The sequence below is a fragment of the Thamnophis sirtalis genome, unplaced genomic scaffold (genome assembly GCF_051295495.1).
Source record: "Thamnophis sirtalis isolate CommonGarterSnake01/CBP01778 unplaced genomic scaffold, rThaSir2_p1.2 scaffold_3, whole genome shotgun sequence".
NCBI lineage: Eukaryota > Metazoa > Chordata > Lepidosauria > Squamata > Natricidae > Thamnophis > Thamnophis sirtalis.
The window spans coordinates 154,206,343-154,226,547 of record NW_028261383.1 but is presented as its reverse complement, the minus strand read 5'-3'; the positions used below and the strand labels follow the sequence as shown (position 1 = coordinate 154,226,547).

The window sequence follows — 20,205 nt, the reverse complement described above, 5'->3', positions numbered from 1 at the left end:
AACAACACAGGTTTGTTCTACCTTTTCTGTAGCCTTTAAAAACAAATCTTTTAAATCCTTTGTCACCAATTCTTTTATAGCTGGCATATAGTGGTAATAACCCTCACAAGTGCTTTGAAAAGGAATAGCATAGATTCGAAAACATGACAAAATCAAAAGAAAATGGGAAACCCATTTTGAGCTTATAATTTTGAATGCAAGCAACCTTCATTTTTTACACCTCCCAGCAATATAGTCTTAACTAGGATGTAGTAGAATTCATTTTTTTTATTTTTTTATTCAACGTTCTGGAAATGTGTAGAAAGGGATGTACAACTAATTTACAATAGGCTTCTTCATATTTGCTCTGGACAGTGGAAATTGTAGCCCAATTTGGGAACATTTTAAAGCCGTAAGGTGAGCAAGTGCCTTATATATTGTATGCAAGGTAATTTGGCTCAAAATGCCGAAGTAAGCAAAGGGTTGAGGATTACAAATAGTCCTTACAAATACTGTTGGGATTATAATTCATCCATCACAATTGGCCACATTGGCGAAGTCCGATGGGACTGTTACGTTTTAGAAAGACGGATGCTTGGATAAGGAACAAATTTTAGGTACCGTTTTAATCAAACCCTATTTTTCTCCTAATGAAGTGAAAATTAATTCTGGTTGATTTGAATGGTGTTCAATTCAGCTGTACGATATGGAATCTGAATTCTTCAACATTTGAATGGTCTCGAGCCCCTAGAGAGATGCTTTTGTGGGGGTCAACTGGCTGCATTCCATGCCCCCCAGTTTCTACCACAACTTGTTCAGTTCAGCTGTTGGCACTTTCTGGCTGCTTGTTGCGTGGAACAAGGAAGACACCGCCATCGATAGTGAGCTGCAGCATGTACTCGTCAGGGGAATAGGCGTTGCCAGCTTCATCCCGCAACATGCAAAAGACTTGGTGATAGAGGGCTCCCAGCTTCTGCTTGGTCAGTGTCAGACTCCTGTTAAACTCTCCGCGATCCTGTAGCAAGCGTTGTCGCTCCCGGCTTAATTCATCCAGCTCCTGCTCCAGATGTACCAATGTCTCCAGTTTGCGCTTGCGACAATTTTGAGCTGCCACTTTATTCTTGCCACGGCGGCGGATGTCCCGGATTAGTGCCATCTGAGGCTCACTCAGCGGGAAACGTGAGAGCAGCTCATTGAAGTCATCCACTGGCAGGTTGATGATCTTTTCCACAGGGAAGGGGATTTTCATGGCTAGAGCCCGACGTTCATCTCTGTTGCCAACTAATTCTCCCCGTGGGCTCTGCCCTTTTTCCAAAGAATGCTCCGGGTGATGCTCAGGGAAGGGCATCTCTGGGACAGGAGCCAATGGAGGGTATGCTGGAACGTGGTCCAAGGGATACAAAGATGGATATTCTGCTCGCTCCAGTCCCTCAGCTTCCAGGGACTCTGCATCACTGTAATTAAGGGATAACCCAGAGTCTGATTCCAGATCTTCTTGGAGCTTGCAAGGTCCCTGTGGTCCATAGCCATTCGTTAGCTCCCTCCCCAACATCATCCCTGGCATCCCTTTATATCCGCCCAGCATAGCAGGTCCTGGAGGCTCCAGGGAGGAAGAGATCAGCATGCCGGTGTAACTGTAAAGTGTACAAGAAGTAGGCAGGTTCTCTGGGTAGGAATGGTCATAGGCTGCAGCAGTAGGGTGATTGTAATTGGAAGCAGAACCCTCGCCCATCCCTGCACATGGCCCATAGTTAGAGGATGGTGCCATCTGTTGGGAATGGCCACATAAAGCTGGATCATAGCAACTCTCGGCTGGCATATCAAGACCCTGCAGGAAGGGGAGAAAAAATAAAAGATGAGAGTTCCTCTCTTCTTTCCCCCTCACCCCTCAAGCAAAGAATGCGGAAAATGCCCAAGTGGGGCTCAAGAGGATTGCAGTCAAACGTAAGGAATTTCTGATGGCTTGCCCAGGCTCTTTCTGACAGTCAATCTTGTATATCCTAATCCAGTCTCAAAATGCTCCCCCCCCCCTTCACTAAATTGCAAGTGTTCCCAATACCGTTTTCCAACAGAAATATTAAAAAAATTTCAGGCTGTTCTACAATTTTGCTTTGTCTGTTTAGCTATTGACTTAACTATATCATTGTAACATAAATGTAGCTACCCAAATTGAGCATCTATTTCTTCCTATGTAATGTTCTTATCACAGAAAGGTGGGCGGGGAGCAAAGAAAAGGGGCACTCAAAAGGACTGTGCAGGTGCCGAGCCCCTTAAGATGGGTTGATAACATTCCCCCCAAGAACAAAAGAATGATTCATCCCATCGGACAGATCCCCCATTGTACATGGTTTCCCCCACCTCACTTCTCCCCGGGGTTTGCTGTTGAATGGGGGCAGTGTTGGGAGATTCAAGATTTAAAAGGCAGATGGATGTAATGGATACCTGCCACCCTGCAACTTAGATTCAGTACACTCCTCTGTAGTAGGACTAACCCTCACAAATGCATATTTTGTAGCTGTGGGATGGGCTCCACCCATTCCATTGAGTACGGTACTTCAACAGTATATTTTTCAGCCAACCTGGCAGCAACTATCATGAACTAAACAGTTATGTTTTCAGTTCTTTGAGTTGTCTCAAGAAATAATTACTGTAAACATATCTTGGGACTGTAACTGAATAATGAAGTACCATACTGGAAACATTCAGAGCCTCCATCATTAGATCTCTGCTATGAAAAAGAAATATGGAAGACTGTTGTTATGGAAAAATTGAAGCATAAAGAATGAGAAATGTTGGGCTACACTAGAAAAGTTACTTTTGATTCAGCCTGGGGAACACTTATCCTTTTTGCAAAACATCAGAGATCAAATCAACCAAAAATTGTTTGCCCTAGTTACAAGACAGCCAATTTGTTTGTGGTTAAGGCATCAGCTAGAAAGCAAGAGACTGTGAGTTCTAGTCCTGCCTTAGGCACAACCGCAGCTGGATGATCTTGGACCTACCACTCACTCACTCTCTGCCCTGGGAAGGAGGCAGTAGCAAACCACTTCTGAAAAATGTTAGCAAAAAAACTGCAGGCAATATCCAAGAATTGGACATGAATGAATGGAAGGAAAACAAACAGGATATACAAAAGTTGGAATTTTGATTTGTTCTCTAACATCATTTAAAATATTTGTTCATTCCCCTGTGATATTTTTACATTTTAATTGCTGTTTTTATTTTAGGTTATTGTTTTAAATATTTTAAATACTATAATGTTTAATAATGTTTTATTATCTGTTGTCAAGTCATACATTGCTTACCAGTGGTGGGATTCATAATTTTTACTACCGGTTCTGTGGGCATGGCAGGGGAAGGATACTGTAAAATCTCCATTCCCTCCCCACTCCAGGGGAAGGATACTGTAAAATCTCCATTCCCTCCCCACTCCAGGGGAAGGTTACTGCAAAATCCCCATTCCCTCTCGATCAGCTGGGACTCGAGAGGCAGAGAATAGATGAGGGCAGGGCCAGTCAGAGGTGGTATTTACCAGTTCTCCGAACTACTCAAAATCTCCGCTACCGGTTCTTCATAACTGGTCAGAACCTGCTGAATACCACCTCTGTTCTTTACCCTGTAACTGTGATTTGCTTTATTTACTAAGTAAAATAAAGATTTTTTAAAAGACAGTACAATATTGTAATGTTACATTCAGTCGTAGGTTTCCAATTTTTTACTACCGGTTTGCTCGTGTGCACAACACTTCTGTGCATGCACAGAAGCATCCAGTCAGGTGGGCGGAGCCTCCCGTTGTTGCTACTACCATGATATTTATTTTCTGGATTTTTTACTCTTTTGTTTTAATTGTTTTATAAATTTAGAATTGTAAACTGCCCAGAGTCACTTGGTTAAGTTAAATTGAAGGAAGGAATAAAGGAATATCAACTTGGAAATGAAGGCCACTGACTTAAGTAAGTCCCAAGAAAATGTGGGCAAGTATAGTTTAAAACCATCTGGATCTTAATGCTGTCATCATGTCTATAAAATGTAGACCGTACATGCCTGGATGAAACAAAAGGCTCATCTGAAAATTGAAACTATAAATCTTACACTGAAAGAAGAATAGCTGCCTAATTTTGCTGAATTTTAAATCCTGGCACCTTTTAGGAAAGGTGTAGCTGTTAGTGAATGGTGGTTGAGAGTTGTCTTTAACAAAACAAATTCTAGATTGAGACTGATCCAAATAATTTGAACTATTAGTGAACTTTGATTAAAAGAAATATTAGCATTTAAGCCTGTAAAAGTTTGCAAAAGTACCAAATGAAATACACCATTTCTTCTGAAGGAAAAAAATGGTGTGACAGGAAGACCAAAGCAAGCAATAGGCAGCTATAGCATTGTGTTCAGGATTTAAGACTAGAGAAGTGGGGTTTTTTTCCTAATAAAGGTATGTTCAATCAGAAAACCAAGGGCTTTACAATTGGTAAATCACTCTTTTTATCTTGCCTGTTGCAGAACCTCTGTATGGCAGATTTTGCTCTTGGTTTTTCTCCCCTTTTCTTTAGCTTTACAGAGCTGGCTGCCAGGGAAAAGGAAAAGAATTCCTGCCAAAGAACTGAATGAATCACTTTATACCAGGCCAAGGGTTACAAATTGATACCAGGTGGAAAAGGCAAAGGAAGAAGAAGAAATAAAAAATCACTTCCTGCAAGAGACACTATTTGTCTGTTTTGTTTATTATTACATTTATGGGCTGTCCAAATCCCATCGCAACTATTACAACTGGGTTCAGAGATCATATTAGCCATCATGTTTTTGCCACTTGACAAAGGACAATACATGGACCAAGCCACTCATTAGACAGTTAGTGACAAGCAAAATCAATAGAGAAGCCAGCAGTAAAATTGCAAGTTACAGTCACATGATGTCTTGCTTAACGGAGATGGAGTTGCAGGTTCCAGTTTTGATTGTTAATCAAGGACTATCCATTCTGAACAAATCCTATTCACTTTGCTCCTTCTTTCCCCTTTGCCTTGCTCTATGGAGCAAGTTCTTATTTTAGCTACTGTGTTGACTATTGTCAATATGGCCAACCTGTCTTCCTCAAAGCTGTTCAAATAATAGCGTATTCTGTCAGTCCCATGCTTACCTGCAATTCTGAGATTGAGAGAATCTCTTGCCAGGTTAGCTCCATTTCCCCCTGTGAGCACGATTCCTGCCCTGCCAGGGGGTTGTACAAAGGGAGGAAGGTACTCCGAGTCCATCCCTGCTGGGGTGGGCAGGGGGACATCTTATCAGGTCGACTTCGGCCCAGTGTCTGCTCCAGCAAGGTGCCTCCAAAATCAGCCGTGGCAGCAAAGTTCTGTTATAGAAAAAAGGATAAATAATTAGATTTGACTGTCTTGAATACTTCAATCTAGTCAGTTTTCTCTCTTGCTTACATTACATTAAGCTGAGTTCAGCCTCAATCAGCTGTTTTAAAAACTATTGGCTGATTGCAGATTAGGGTTAGTCATGAAATCAAATACATACATTCTAATATCTACTGTTTGTATCTCTTCTTACTATTTGATTATGATTTTTGTAATCTTCCTGAGGCTGAAGTTAAATTTACAATACAACAAGGGTGTCAAACTCATGTCATCATGCCGTTGTCACATGACATATTGTGACTCCCTCCCTCGCTAAACTGGTGAGTGGGAATGGCCACCTCTGCAATACAAGAACTCAAACTTTTTTTAAAAACACAATTGTCAAAATGTATGAGAAAAAACCAAAAGCAACTAGACTGGGCTTTGATTAATTCAGTGATATATTTTCCCACATGTGCCCACGCACACACATGCATTCTTTTTTTGTATCATTTGGATTAGTTATAAGGTCTTTGAGGAGTGTTAACCAATTAAACAAACTAATACACAATCAAAGCCACTGGGCAGTGACTCAGAATGCTGCTGACTACTCTCTGGTCTAAAGTCCTTCTCCCTCTTGTTCATATTCTCTAGAGTGGGGCATTTGCACAAAAACACACAGATGTGAGGTGCTTTGTGCTCTCTGAGTTTGGTTGTTTTCTGGCAGACATTTCATTACACAAACTAGATAATATCATCAGTGCTAATAAGGAGTGGGAGTTTGTTGGGGTAAGTTCAGACTTAATGGACAGACTTAACCATAATTTCAACTGGGAAACTGTGACCATCCTAGACCAAGCCAAGTCCAAAAAAGCTAGGGAATTTCTAGAAGCCTAGCACTCTGGCAAATTAAGCCATCAATAGACACATAGACAGAAACAATATCTACACACTATGCAAAAGAGTCAACAAGCCCAAAAAAGGAACAAGGACCTCTCCACCCGCTATCAGCACCTAGATCAGAGTTGTCATCCGTGGGCCAGATGCATTATGTGTTGGCCAGGTCCATGCCCGGTTCAGCGAAGGGGTAAAAAGTCCCAATAAGTCACATGATGCCACCATGATGATGAACATATATTGTCTCCAAGATTATCATCAGACCAACAAGCAAGATGTTCCCCCATCAAGGAACTGCCAAATAAGCTAACAGCCCAACCAAAGGACCTCAAAGACCATGCTTGCCAACACTGACAGGGAAAGACATTAGAATATAAACTGAGAGCAAATCCCATTCCTTTCTCCCACTGATGATATCACCTAATTTTGGTAATGAAGCATCTGCAAGAAAGCAGTCAAGCTCGTAGAGCACCAAGGAGCCCTCATTTCAATCCTGAACTACAAATATTTTCTTTTATTGGATACACAGATGCAGCACAAGAAAGCAAAATAGAAACACACAAAAGCACATTAATTTATTACACAAATAGAATACAGAAGCTTTTTATGGCCAGTAGTGCTAAGAGATTGGAAAAAATTGCGGAAGCTCTACTCTGTGGATTTTCTATACTTTCTTCATTCTCACTTTACTAGTCTCATCTCGTAATGGCAAGGGAGATTTCTCTAGGGGGCAGTAGAATGGAACAGTTTACCACTTTCTCTTTCTGGATGATTTTCAGAAACTTTTTTTTCCTTTTTCCCTGCCTCCATTTCTTAGTCCCAATTTGGCAAGGGTGGGATTGTCCATCTGGTCCCTGATAAGCTGCTATGTTTCTTCCCCTTACCTCTGCAGCAGCCCTGTGAATCTGCAGCGTGCAGCTGCCTGGATCAGACATTCATGAAGCCACAAGGATGCCAAGTTTCTTCCTGCAAGAGACAGATAACAACCTTCGCATCAGTCCTAGGGTTTGTCCAGAGAAGAATTGGAGAGGTGTTTTTATTTAAATATGTGTGGTGTGTTTTATTAACTGTTCATCAATCAAGAGCTCTGGGTCCACTATTTTATTCATTATTTTAAAAAATCATGTAAAGTACGGGCTGAGGTCATCGCTAGAGGACAAGAACAGTTTGAGGGAGAATGTGACAGAATGCAACAAAAAGAGCTGGAATTATAGTAGCCCAATCCTTCACATCATCTTTCTTTTTATGTCAAGTCAGGCTAAATTCCATGAAGCTGAGATTTCTGGAACTTTATGCGCTGGTCATAACTTTGAAAACATAATGAATTGATTCCATAGCACCTGTATTTTTATTTATTGAAGCTTGCTCCAGAGGTTAAAGGAAAAGCTGTCATCTGCAAGTTTTTTTTCAAATTGATAAGGCTGCTGAGTGCAAGAAGGCTGTCGAGTGCCTTTTGAATAGTGGAAGTGTTTGTGAAATTACGAGACTTCACATGGTGCCTATATGATGTTCCATGGCATATGTTTGGTGTAGTAAGGCTGCAGAACAGATGAGGCCGGTTCTGTTTTGGAAATGTTCTTTGTCTTTTAGCTATGGCATAGGTCACATCATTTTTTTCATTAGTTTCCGACTTCAAAACAGCATGAAATCAAGCCTTATTTTCAGAATTCATGTTCAAATAGGACCTCAAAAACTCAGAAAGGGACATGATAGGCCACCAGTTTCATTCCTCAATGCAACTCAGCCACAACTTATTTAACCAACCTAAACTGACTTATTTAAGCTAGTTAACCAATTGACAGGTTTTACACAACTAGCTCCAAACAGACGACGGTATGCTTACAGTAGTGTGCTATGTGGCCCCTGTTTCTATGTTAGCTTAACCTGTAAGGTTATCATGAGAATACAAATGATTCCCCACTCCTTCCAAGTTACAATCCTGAGCAATTGTGAAAGAGTTGAAGATATAAACATAATGAGAATCAGTTCCATGTTTTGGGAGATGTTTGGGCAAGGGGTCTTCACTAGAAGATATTAGAAGAGCCCTGGTGGCACAGTGGTTAGAATGCACCATTGCAGGCTAATTCTGCTGAATGCCAGGGGTTCGATCCTGACTGGCTCAAGGTTGACTCAGCCTTCCATCCTTCCGAGATGGGTAGAATGAGGACCCAGATTGTTGGGGCATTAAGCTGACTCTGTAAACCGCTTAGAGAGGACTATAAAGCACTATGAAGTATTATATAAGTCTTAAGTGCTCTTAATTAATGGATTATTAACTGATTAACATTTTAATTCACTAAGAAAAACAGTTCTCTGGTTTTTTTCCTCATTCACTGAGCCTACTCCCTCATGGTCATAGTTGCTAAGTATTCCTCTTCTTTTTGATTTCTACTGCCTAGCTGCTTACTTGTTTGCTTGCTTTGAGCAAACAAATAAGTTTTATGTCATTTTGTTAGAAAAGATACGTATATGTGCAAAAAACTTTTTCTTAAGAGGAATGCTGGAGTTGGTATGATTACTTGAATTCTGCTCAACTGAACAAGAATGTTCTTCTAAGTGGAGGGCTTCAGCCGAATGTTTCTTATCAACTTTCTATGCTTTAATTCTCCTCCAATTCTATTTTTAACCTTAGTTAAAGAAAAAGAAGAGGATGGTTCAAATAGCCAACTCTGAAGGGAAAAGATATATCTTTTTGTTGCTCGTATCTATATGGACCTTTAAGAGAAACATTTTGTGACACTATAGTTGACTTGAACAAATGTATTGCCCAACTATAAATTTTGGAGCCAGCACAAGTTATTGTAGTGCTTTAAAAGAAAAAAGAAAAGATCCCGCAACAGAGTTATAGGAAGGCGAACTTACTAGGAAAACCAGTTGAACATTTTTGAAATCAGATTATTTTATTTTAAATGTAGAGGAGGATATTCCAGGAAATTCCAATGCCCGAGAAGAGCCACCAAGAAGGTCTTGAAGAATACTTTCAAGAAAGAAGAGAAAATGAACCAAGGTTTCTAAGCTAAAGCCTATTCTTGATTATTGTTTCTCAACATTCCATAACAGAAGAAGAAAAGTCTCAGAAAACAGTGATGGTAGCAGGATATAGCTGTTTAAGAATCTTAGTTTACAACTCTTGGAACAGTAAATTATTAGCACTTAAGGTTTAGTTAGATGGGGAAAGCTTGGAGAAATTTCAGAAGGCAGAAGAGTTGTTGAATAAGATTTCCTGTGGTTAAGGGTGGAGAACGAATTACTCCCCTTATTACCAAAACCAGAATAAATTATGCAACAGGAGAGAAACTGTGCACTTTTGTTTAAATGGGTGTGTGTTCGTGTATGAACGCATAACCCTGCTCTGATATTAAAACACAAAAGCGTATTCTGATACTTTAATCCACAATCGCAGCTACAATGTGCTTGCAGAGGGAAAGCTTGGACAGTTTACACACAGTAAATAGGAAACACAGGCTTAATCACAAGTTGTGAGTGACAAGTGAGAGGAAGAAGAGAATTGACATACCTAGCTTGATATCCTATGCCAGTGATAGCTAACCTTTTTGTCCTTGTGTACTGAAAGCACATGCATCCGCGCGACAGTGCAGGCCCACACCCATAATGCAATGCCCCCCTATGCATGCACACCCCACCCCACTCCCTGCGCATGCATGTTCTATTCTCCCTGCCCATCCACCCTGCGCATGTATGCACAACCCCCTGGACCCCATTTTGGGCCTAGCAGAAGCCTCCTGCGAGCAAAAGCGGGTCATGGGGGGTATGCTACATCCCCCACTCCCCCCACCCCCACGCATGCACGCACGACACCCCCCCGCACATGTGTGCATATCTCCTGCATGCGTGACAAAGACCTGAAAATCAGCTGGCTGGCGGGAGGCATGTGCGCATGCTCGATGGAGCCGAGATGGAGTACCAGCCTGTGGCACACATGCCATAGATTTGCTATCACAGTCCTATGCCTATCCTCCTTTAGGTACAGTATAGTAGTACATGTTTACCTTTCTCTTGATATCTTGCTGTTTATCCTAAAAACGTGACTCTAGAATCAGCTTGGTCTAGTGGTTAAGGCACCAGGCTAAAAAGCAGGAGATTCTGAGTTCTAGTTCTGCCTTAGGCATGAAAGGTAACTGGGTGATTTTGGGTTAGTCATCTCTCTTGCAGCCTAACTCACCTCATAGGTTGTCGTTGGGAAAATATGAGAAGGCAGGAGTCTTAATTATGTTCACTGCCTTGAGTAATTTATAAAAATAATAAAAGTGGGATATCAATACATAAATATACAGAGGCTTGGTCTGCTGGGGATGACTTACAGCCCTTGTTTATCTCTCGATTTATAGAGCCAATCCTGTTCCTCACAGCAAGATGAGTAACTGACTTTCAATGGCAGCATGGAGGGAGGGCAAAATATGGCACTGAATACAGGAACTGGTGTCTGAACTGGAAAAAAATGTAATATGCTGGTCCTAGTTCCATTCCAGGCAATAAAATATCTTGGGCTGATGATGTACTGACAGAGAGAAGGCTTCTAGATGCACATGTATTTTAAGCATTTTGTATTCCTCTCATTGGCTAGACTTTAAAAATGTCTCCTCTATACCAGGAGCAGCAAGCTCACCAATATTCTTAACTCTTGAACAAACAATGATGCTCATGTACCAAGAAGTGGACAGCAGTGGAGAAGCTCAGCTCAAGGACAAAACAGGAGTACTCCAGAGTACAGTAGGCATATCTAAACTAGGGATCTGAAACTAGTGAAATCATTGCATTTTTATGGAACCATTTAAAAAAACTCTAACTTGTAAAAGTCAGCAACCCTGCAAATTATCATTATGGTCAGATAAAAATATGGCGGGCAAGAGGAATAATGTCCTTTCTACACCATTCAAAACAATATGTTATACAGAGATTCATTTGTGTTTTCCATCAAGTTATGTTCATTATTAGGGTATCTGTTTCAATATTTTTACTATTTTTCAACTAAGACAGACATACAGTTTCATTAATACAGTTACATTTCAATTAATGATTGAATTAAGTTGATAGTGGAGATTAGCAGAAAACTTGCCTACAATGTATGATTAATCAAGGCAATTATAAACTGTACGTACTGAGGATGGCTGCACTGTAGGTGTCTGATTGTGTCTGGCTGTTTTATGAATTCTAAATTGCCTCTTATTGATACTTGTTTTTTACTGTCAAAAGATCCACACAATGATCTCTAACTGTTCTGGTATATCCAGGAGCCTCTAATTTGGGGGATTATAAGGATTCTTTCCGTGATCTCTTGTTTCACAATTTAATTTTGATTCATTTAGTTTATGTAGCCTTTTTTGTTGATCCATGCAACCAACTCCTACAAAGAAGCAGAATGATGTGTTTCACTTGCCTCTTACCTGATATTTTTACTTCCTTGCATATATTATTGCAATGTGTTGCAAACTATGAGAATTTATTGAAAAGGTCAGGTATAAAATGTTTACATTTTTTAAAAAAATCTATTATGACAGCCAAAAAATTTACCCATGAATATCATGGTATCCAATCTGACCCCAAGCTTCATCTAAAAATAATTACAAAACAAATTCATAAAATAACCCACAATCTCACCAAATTTCCAGATTACCTGTTTTCAGTGTTCTTATACAGAACTTGCAAAAAAAGGGAGCAAGATTGCCCAAATTTAATGACATCCCAAAATTTTGGAAGGAAGGAGGGTTTTTTTTGAGCGGGGAGGAATGCTCAGAAATACAACAGACTTTTGTGACGACAATCACAGGCCAAATAATTTTTCCATTCCTGTTCTCTCTTTAGTCAAGTTCTGTGAAAAGCGGATATTTCTCAGTATCTCAGAACTAAGAACCTCAGCTATTTGGAAATATCTAGTACTATACAAATGTATCAGACCGGTGTACAAATCCTTTTAAAGTCACAAACCTGTCTGTCGGTGATTAAGAAAGTCTCACTTTCAGAACAGTGTTTTCACAAATATTTACCTGAAACACGTAACATGTTTTATCTGAAACACACAATGCAATTAAAATATATCTGATGTGTGATCTAGTGCAGTGAAGTATTTTTTGTGCTTTTTGTTGTTAGTTGCAAAGTCATGTCCGATGGACAACATTCCCATGGACAACATTCCTCCAGGGCCTTCTGTCCTTTACTATCCTCTGGAGTCCATTTAAGCTCACGCCTACTGCTTCGGGACTCCATTCAGCCACCTCATTCTCTGTCCTCCCCTTCTTCTTTTGCCCTCAATCTTTCCCAGCATTAGGCTCTTCTCCAGTGAGTCCTTCCTTCTCATTAGGTGGCCAAAGTATTTGAGTTGTGTGCTTTAGTCACTACTAATATCTGTTGACTTTCTTCCTCTTAGATTGTTCTGATTGTTTCAAAGCATTATTTATTACTTATTCCAGACCCATGTAGAGTGAAGTGGGTTAAAATATATATTTTATGTCATTTGTGGCTGATAGGGGAAGTATATGCCAAGAGAATTAAAAATATAATGGGTAATTCCTGCTACCTCTGGAAGTTCCTGCTCTTCTAAGGATTCCAAATTTCCTCGTGACATACATGGCAGAAGCATGGAAACGTAACATCATGGAACATTGTGGACAGAAGCCTAAGCCATCATTCAGCTGATGGTAATAGAAATGGGTTGTTGCAATAAAACATTATCATCTAAAAAGATACCTACCTCACTCATATTACACAATTGAAATCTAAAATTATCTATCTGCAACACCAATGGCAGAAATGTCATCTAAACCTCACTTTTTTGCTCACTTCTGCTACTGACTGAGGTATCTGAATTGGGGAAAACATTGGACACTATTTAACTGGCTGGCAGGATGGAACAAACTGCAAAGGACTGCATCAGAGTAATGGAATGCGAGGGAGAAATGATAACTTTTAGTAAATTGCTTGAAGCAATTACACAACTATGCACAGAGGAGAACTGTTTAAAATCTCAGAAGATCAAACAGCTAGACGTCCTACTGCAATTACTTAGGCATTTGAGAAATATTATTACTTTAGGTCTGCACAGATCCAGATTCATTTATCCTATTCATTTTCTGTTTTCTCTCATACCCCTTATGTCAGTTTAATATTCATGACAAATTACAGACAAGTAGTAGCCAAATTAATTTATGGAAACAAATCTACCAAAGAGTATATAGAGAAGATCTTAAATATTTCAACTAGAGCAAGGTATAAAAATTATCTTGGCCAAAGTCCGCTTTGTTAGTTGCTGTTAAAGATTCTGGACTCCTGGCCCTTCTTAGGATGATCTGTTGCTGTTGGCAAGAATGAGGAAAGACTAGAAATAGCATTTAGATTTATATAATGCTCCACAGTGCTTTATAGCCCTAAGTGGTTTATAGAGTCAGTCTATTGCCCCCAACAATCTGGGTTCTAATTTTACCGACCTTGGAAGGATGGAAGGCTGAGTCAACCTTGAGCTGGTAAGAACTGAACTGCCAAATTGCAGGCAGCTGGCACTCAACAGAAATAGCCTGCAGTACTGCGTTCTAACTACTGCATCACCACAGCTGCAGGTGGCAGTTTTTGGGATCTGGAGCAGTCCGCCATCTTCCTGCCATTATTTGTAAACCTTCTGATCATTTCTTTCTGTTGAAAAAAAAAAACTAACAGTATGCCACAAGGCTGTTTCTCCACTTCTTTAAAATAGCTAATGTCATCAATACAACTGAGATAAAATTCAGCTACAAATTCACTTGCTTCAGGACAAGGAATTGAGTCCAACTCTTCTTCAGCCACCCCTTGTTAAAGTACAATAAATCTCTTACAATTTTCAGATGGCTCTTTCTTGTTCTAGCAAGCATGGCTTCCCAAAGAACCTTGGGAGCTATAGAGTTTCCTCTTAAGAAATTGCTAAAACCTCCTCATATAAACAGAATTGCCAAAGTGCTAAGGGAAAATAGCAATGATTAAATTAGACCTGTGCTGAGAAGCTACAAGAAAAAGGAGTTATCGATAGACAAAAGCTCAATAGTAGCACTCAGGTCATATTCCTCATACGCCTTCTTTGCTTTCAGTCACTGCCATCTCCAATTGTGAGAAAGGAGAATCGTATATCAGTGACAGAAAGTCTTCTCTCTGTTGGAGAACTTGCAAAAATCCCTAATTGCCAGAGCACATAATATTTGGATAGCTGGGTGAATCATATTGATTACTTTACACTTCCGATTCAACACATCTCTTTTGAAATATTATTGGCACAGTTTTCTGGTATAACTGTGAGATGTTTCTTGTTTGATTCTCAAGGATGGATAAATAAGTTCTCATGCCCTCACCCTTAGCTGCCATAACTTTGAATGCCATCACCCTTAACTACCATAGCTTAGGGCGAAGATGAGGCATGTTGCTTAGTTGTGAGGGAGGGGAGGGAGTTACTGTGGAAAGCACCAAATATCTGAAAGTAATTGTTCCATGATCTTCTTCCTCCATTCTCTTTGTGGTCCGTTATCGCCACTCACTCTTTGCTTTTCTTGTGTATATTTCAACAGAGACCGGTCCTGCAATTTCCTCAGCCTCTCTGTTGGGATGTTGCACAAGAGAGAACATCTGTCAGAGCTCCAGGGACAGGGGAAGAAAATGCATGAAGGCTTTAGCAGAGCTCCAAAATGCTACATTCTCATGCTCATTTCTCCCACCCTCAAAAGCAATAATCAGGTAAATGACGTTAGAGTTTTAGATGAATGAAAATAAGTCTATCAACAGTTCCCCCCCCCCCCCGAAAGTTAAGCCACTTAAGAGGGAATTTGGAAAGTGGGCCTAGAGGATTGTAGCGGAGTGGGGATAAATATAGAATAAGGCATTGTTCATCTTTTTCTAACCTTGTTGAACTGTGACTCCCGTTATTTCTGCTCATTAATCACATTAATTCGAAGAGATGGGAACTGTAGTTGAATAATATCCAGCAACTGACAGAAGTTATTTCATCAGATTCATGATCTGAAAACATGGTTTACAGATGGCCAGTGTCTACTACAGGGGTGTCAAACACAAGGCCCGGGCCTGATCCCGCCTGCGAGGTGCTTAGATCTGGCCCGCGGGGCCAACCTGGAAACAGCGAAGGACTGGCCCACGGTGCCAATGCCAATGAAAACAGAGCTCAAGAGGGCCATGCACATTTTCACTGGCAGAGGGTTGCAGGAAGCTGTGGCAGCTGAAAACGGAGCTTGGGAGCCCATTTTGGCTGGAAGAGCGGCCACCACAGGCACCCCCGACATGAGTGATGTTGAGCTGGTTATCCCCCCACCCGCCCTCCAAAGGTCAAACACAACCCTGATTTGACCCTCAATGAAATCGAGTTTGACACCCATGGTCTACTAAATATAATCTCCATGTTCAAAGAAAGGGTTGTGGTAAGCAAGAGGAGAACATTGTATGCATGTACTATGGGGGTAGGGGGGCATTTTTCGCTAGGCAACAAATAAGTAGGTAATCAATCTGGCTAGAATGTGGCATTTACACACAGACCCAAATAATGTCTCATATGTCTTCTGAATGGACAATAATCAATTCATCCCACACCCTTAAAACCAGTGTCTGATGATAAAGCATATATATATGATAGACATCTCTAGTTTGAACTATCATTAACTGGTGATAGGGAAGACCTCTAGTCAAAATTTGGAAAGCAGTTGTTCTTGTCAGTTAAAATCAGTAATCCTGAGCTAGACAGACCTGAAGGAAAGTAACTTCCTATCCTGAGTCTTTGCAGTTGGTCTACCAAGCAGTTGCTTGCTTCTCATCCTCCCATTCAATTGTGCTCGAAATGACCTTGAAATTCACTTGGCAAAAATGCATATATTCATAATCAAATATGGCCATTGAAGAAGATGTGCTTCTTTTATTGTGTTACTACAAAAAGCACATGCACAGAGGGGCCTATAAAGTAATCACAGTTTTGCTTCTCAGCCCATAATCCGTTTATGTCTGCACTGTTATATTCCCACATATAACATTTATTGACATGCTCCCTAAATGCGACACAGGAATGAGGACGTGCAAGTATGTGAGTTTTGAATCCCTTATCCATGTATAGTGGAGCATACCCATTCATGTATATTGACCCATAGTACGTTTGGTAGAAGATCCCTGCTTCCATCCCTAGAACAGCATCTGAAGTTTTTTCCAGACTCCTCTCTGGATTCCACTTAAGAAAAAAATAAAGCAGTGTCACCTATATACACCCAGAAGAGGGCAGTAGACTGAAAACATATGCACATGTATGTACACACATGTAGATAATGAGATATATATGAGTACATACAGAACACATAGTTCTGCATGCTCACAACATCCCATATTACAGTGAATTTAAAATGTGAGTTTGCAATTGCATCCTTATAAATCATAGACAACATAGGTTGGATCAATAGTTCTTGTATGCTGCATATCATATAGCAGGAAATAGCATTAGTGAAAGAATCTATAGAATACTCAAAGAGTAGAGAGAACTGTTCAATTCAGTAGAGGGGAAAATAAACCAGACATAGTCAAAACTTCCATCTTACCATCTTCTTCATATCATAGTATATACAACTTGCTAAGCCAGAACCAAACACTCACATAAGGCTAAGCATATATATGAACTGGGTTTCTGATTCTTGCTACATAGTAACCTCTTCATTAAGATTGTACAAGAAATGCAATCTACAATTAATGTACCACAAAGCATAGAGGATAAATCAATAAGATACAATTGTTCTCCAGCTCAAATACGGTAGTCTTTTCAGCTTTTCTGGTACATATGCTAGCTAGCTAGTAGATATTCATCCCCTGTCAAATAGTTTTTCAGGTATCTGAAATAATGCCACAACCCAAAAAACCTCCTCTTTACTGGAGGTTATAAATGCAATGAGAGTATATGCACTACAAACATTAAAAGTTCTTGGCCACTTTTAGTATTCTGCAAAACATCCAAGAATATTTACAACCAATAACTTCGCTTTAGCCTCTGATGATTATCAAATCCTGTGGCTGCATGTACAGCTCTCGGCTTACCTATTGGCATTTTATGCAGAATGTTTTGGTCCAAGTTAATGAAAGAGCTAAATGAGAATTTGAGCTTATCCCCATTGCACTACACTGGTTCACATGCTTCACATATTACTACACCAGCCATAACATCCAAACCTTGTTCCTAGCTTTAAGTTATGAAACAAATTAAACTGGGTGCTTTTCACTAGACAAAATTTCCCAGTTCCATTCAGTGCTAACAACTTCCATTATTGAATATTATGGAACCTGAAAAAATATTTTATTTTTACATCACATTTTATATTAGACTACATAAGCATAACTCTCATATTATGGAAGCAAATTGCCCAAGCATGTATACTGTAAAAAATATTATTAATCCAACTTAGGAGATGGCTGCCAATACCCAAGTATTTGATCTATCTGATATTGCCAATGAATGCTTCATATTTTATTTGCTTACTACATTTAGCTAGAGATCTAATAGATAATGAGAGTTACCTAATTTGAATCCCATAACAACAATACTATGAAATGGATAAGGCAGACAGTGTTTACTCGTGATCTGTGTAGAGTTTTGTTTATGTTTTCCTGGTATGAGCTTACAAGAACATTCAAAAGGCCTGATGATATATAGAATTATTTCCGTGTATCTTTGTATCATGGAGTGGCATTTGTGCACTCAATTGACTGCATGCTGCACTGTTTGTAAGTGAACCTCTACAGTTATACTTTCTAGTGGTTATAATCATTTTCAACAGACAGTCTTGTGGCGTCTTACAAGCCAACAAATTTATTACAGGAAATTTATCAACATCTGAGTAAGAGGATTGTAGTCCAGGAAAGTGTATGCCATAATAAATTTGTTAGGCATGCAGAGACCACAAATTTCTTTCTTATTTTTACAGTTATATGTTCCTCAGTAGTCCAGGAAAGTTTATGCCATAATGAATTTGTTATGCATGCAGAGATCACAACTTTCTTTTTTACAGTTATATGTTCCTCTATGCCTGCAGGAGATCATTGCTTATGTACGGTTTTGTGTGCTTCACCTTCATTTACATTTGCATTGATCTCCTGCTCCCCTAGAAGTTCAGACCTCACTAGAAAGTTATATTTTTTCCAGCCAAAGCTATGTTGCCTAAAAAGAGTAACTCAATGGGTATTATCTCAAAGTTCCTGAACAAAATATCACATTGACACACCTGCAATTTCCACATCAGAATGGATGGGTGAGCCAAAAAAACCCTTCATTCGCTTCCCATTCTCCATTCTCACATATTTCCCAGCAAATCCCTTGGGTCATGTTCTACAGAACTTATAACATCCATTTCCACTGATGAAGGATTTAAAATCAAGCAAAATCCTAATGCCTGGAGACAGGAACTACAGTCCAGCAGAATTTGCTCCCTGGGGAACCTTTTGAAGGTGATGCGTAGCTCCATGGGTTAAGGAACTGACTGGTCTTGGAGTTTCAAACACACATTTGGTTAGAGGTCCCATTACTTGCCCCCCCCCCAAAAAAAAGTTTGCCTGGTTAGGCATTCAGTACAGAAATAGCATCCACCCTCCCTCCTTCCCTAACAGGAGTGGAAACAATGATATCCTTTGAGGCTGTGATATGGCCCCTTACCTGCTGAAATTCCTAGCCGTCTAGCCAGGTGTGCAGCTTGGGGGTGGGGAAGAAAAGGCTTTCCTCCAGGATGTGCAGCAGAAAGGACCCCCAATTTCCCCCACATGTAAGCGCCTTCCACTTCTCCGGGCCCAGTTGCTATGGGGTTTCAGGGTGCCACCATCGCTGCTGCTGTTCCAGACTCCAGGTGGCCAGAGCTGTACAGTGCGAGCCCCGCCTCGCCTCGCTGGGGGCTGCTGATATTACATAACAGGAGCCGCCCCTGTGCAAGGGGCAGGGAAACCACAGTGGAGATGGCCCTAGAACTGTACTTTTCCCTCCCAAGAAACCCTGTATTGCATTCTTTCCAAGAAACACGCTCCACAGAATAGCTTCCTATCTACATTTTCAGTGCTCAGGAAAAGAAAATAAGCAGATCACTACAATACAGTAATGCACACATGTACCAAAAGGAAGAAAACTACAGAAATGATCTAAGCTACTCTGAGGTTACCACACAGTCAACCAAACCAGAGAACTGGCTATATAGTAAGAACAAGGAAGAAAAATCAAGACCACACTTAATTACAAAACAGGCATGAATGGGATACACCCACGGTGTGTCGGCATCCAGAAAGGCATTCAAGACAGACACTATGCATTGTTTTATATTGTTTGCAGAGGTACACAGCAAAGAGAATCCTGTAATGACTGGACTAAAGAGATGTTTGGCATACATAATTTATCTTTAAAATGAAATGCCCATTCCTTCTCCCAAATGAAAGAAACAAAAAATTGTACCCTTTTGTCAAACCCAATATTTAAAAACAGGATTGATTGACTGCTTGCAAGGCATATCTCAAAGATTTTTTGGAATTATGACTTTGAGACATTTTCAAAATCCTTAAAACACTTGCTGGTAATTGTCACATTAGAATCCAATTGTCAAATTGCCTGAGATAAGCTGTAGCAGTTATACAAGGTTTTGTCAATAGTTGTTTATGTCAAATGATTAGTGACTTCACACTTGAGTTCTTTAAAACCTGCTGGGTAGTACTAGCGTGATACCTGATTTCTTAATTTGTAATTTCTTTTCACTTAGGACCTAGGTGTCCATGTCACCACTATAGTAATTTGGTGTTTTCATTGGTTTTTATATTTTATGATACTGAAAGTCATCTTCTCAATCTGATGGTAAGTGAACATACTTAATCATTATCCTTTAATATTTAATAAAAACACTTTTCCTGTCTCCTAGCTTGCACCATTGGGAAAGTATATATCTGTATAGAAATTCTGCTTAATGTAGAATACTTGGATATCTTATTTATAAAAAGGAAGTTTATAAACTTGCTCTCA

At 40.0% G+C, this 20,205-nt stretch overlaps 1 protein-coding gene across 1 annotated transcript; it reads right to left on the bottom strand.

The window, feature by feature from the left end:
* Positions 1 to 249: 249 nt before the first annotated feature.
* Positions 250 to 19,065, bottom strand: NFE2 (nuclear factor, erythroid 2). Its single transcript, XM_087710497.1, has 4 exons — positions 18,868 to 19,065; positions 7,094 to 7,175; positions 5,111 to 5,323; positions 250 to 1,807 (listed from the first exon to the last, which is right to left on the bottom strand). Exons 2-4 carry the CDS (start codon positions 7,142 to 7,144, stop codon positions 800 to 802), a joined length of 1,272 nt encoding a protein of 423 aa, XP_087566623.1. The 5' UTR covers positions 7,145 to 7,175; positions 18,868 to 19,065; the 3' UTR covers positions 250 to 799.
* Between the last annotated feature and the right edge of the window lie 1,140 nt (positions 19,066 to 20,205).

What these genes read in the sequence shown, in the direction of transcription:
- NFE2 (XM_087710497.1), bottom strand. Translation starts at nt 7,144, where the DNA reads ATGTCTGATCCAGGCAGCTGCACGCTGCAGATTCACAGGGCTGCTGCA. An exon ending in TTCACAGGGCTGCTGCAGAG is followed by an intron (nt 5,324 to 7,093) that starts GTAAGGGGAAGA and finishes TTTCTATAACAG; the next exon opens with AACTTTGCTGCCACGGCTGA. An exon ending in TCTCAATCTCAGAATTGCAG is followed by an intron (nt 1,808 to 5,110) that starts GTAAGCATGGGA and finishes CCCTTCCTGCAG; the next exon opens with GGTCTTGATATGCCAGCCGA.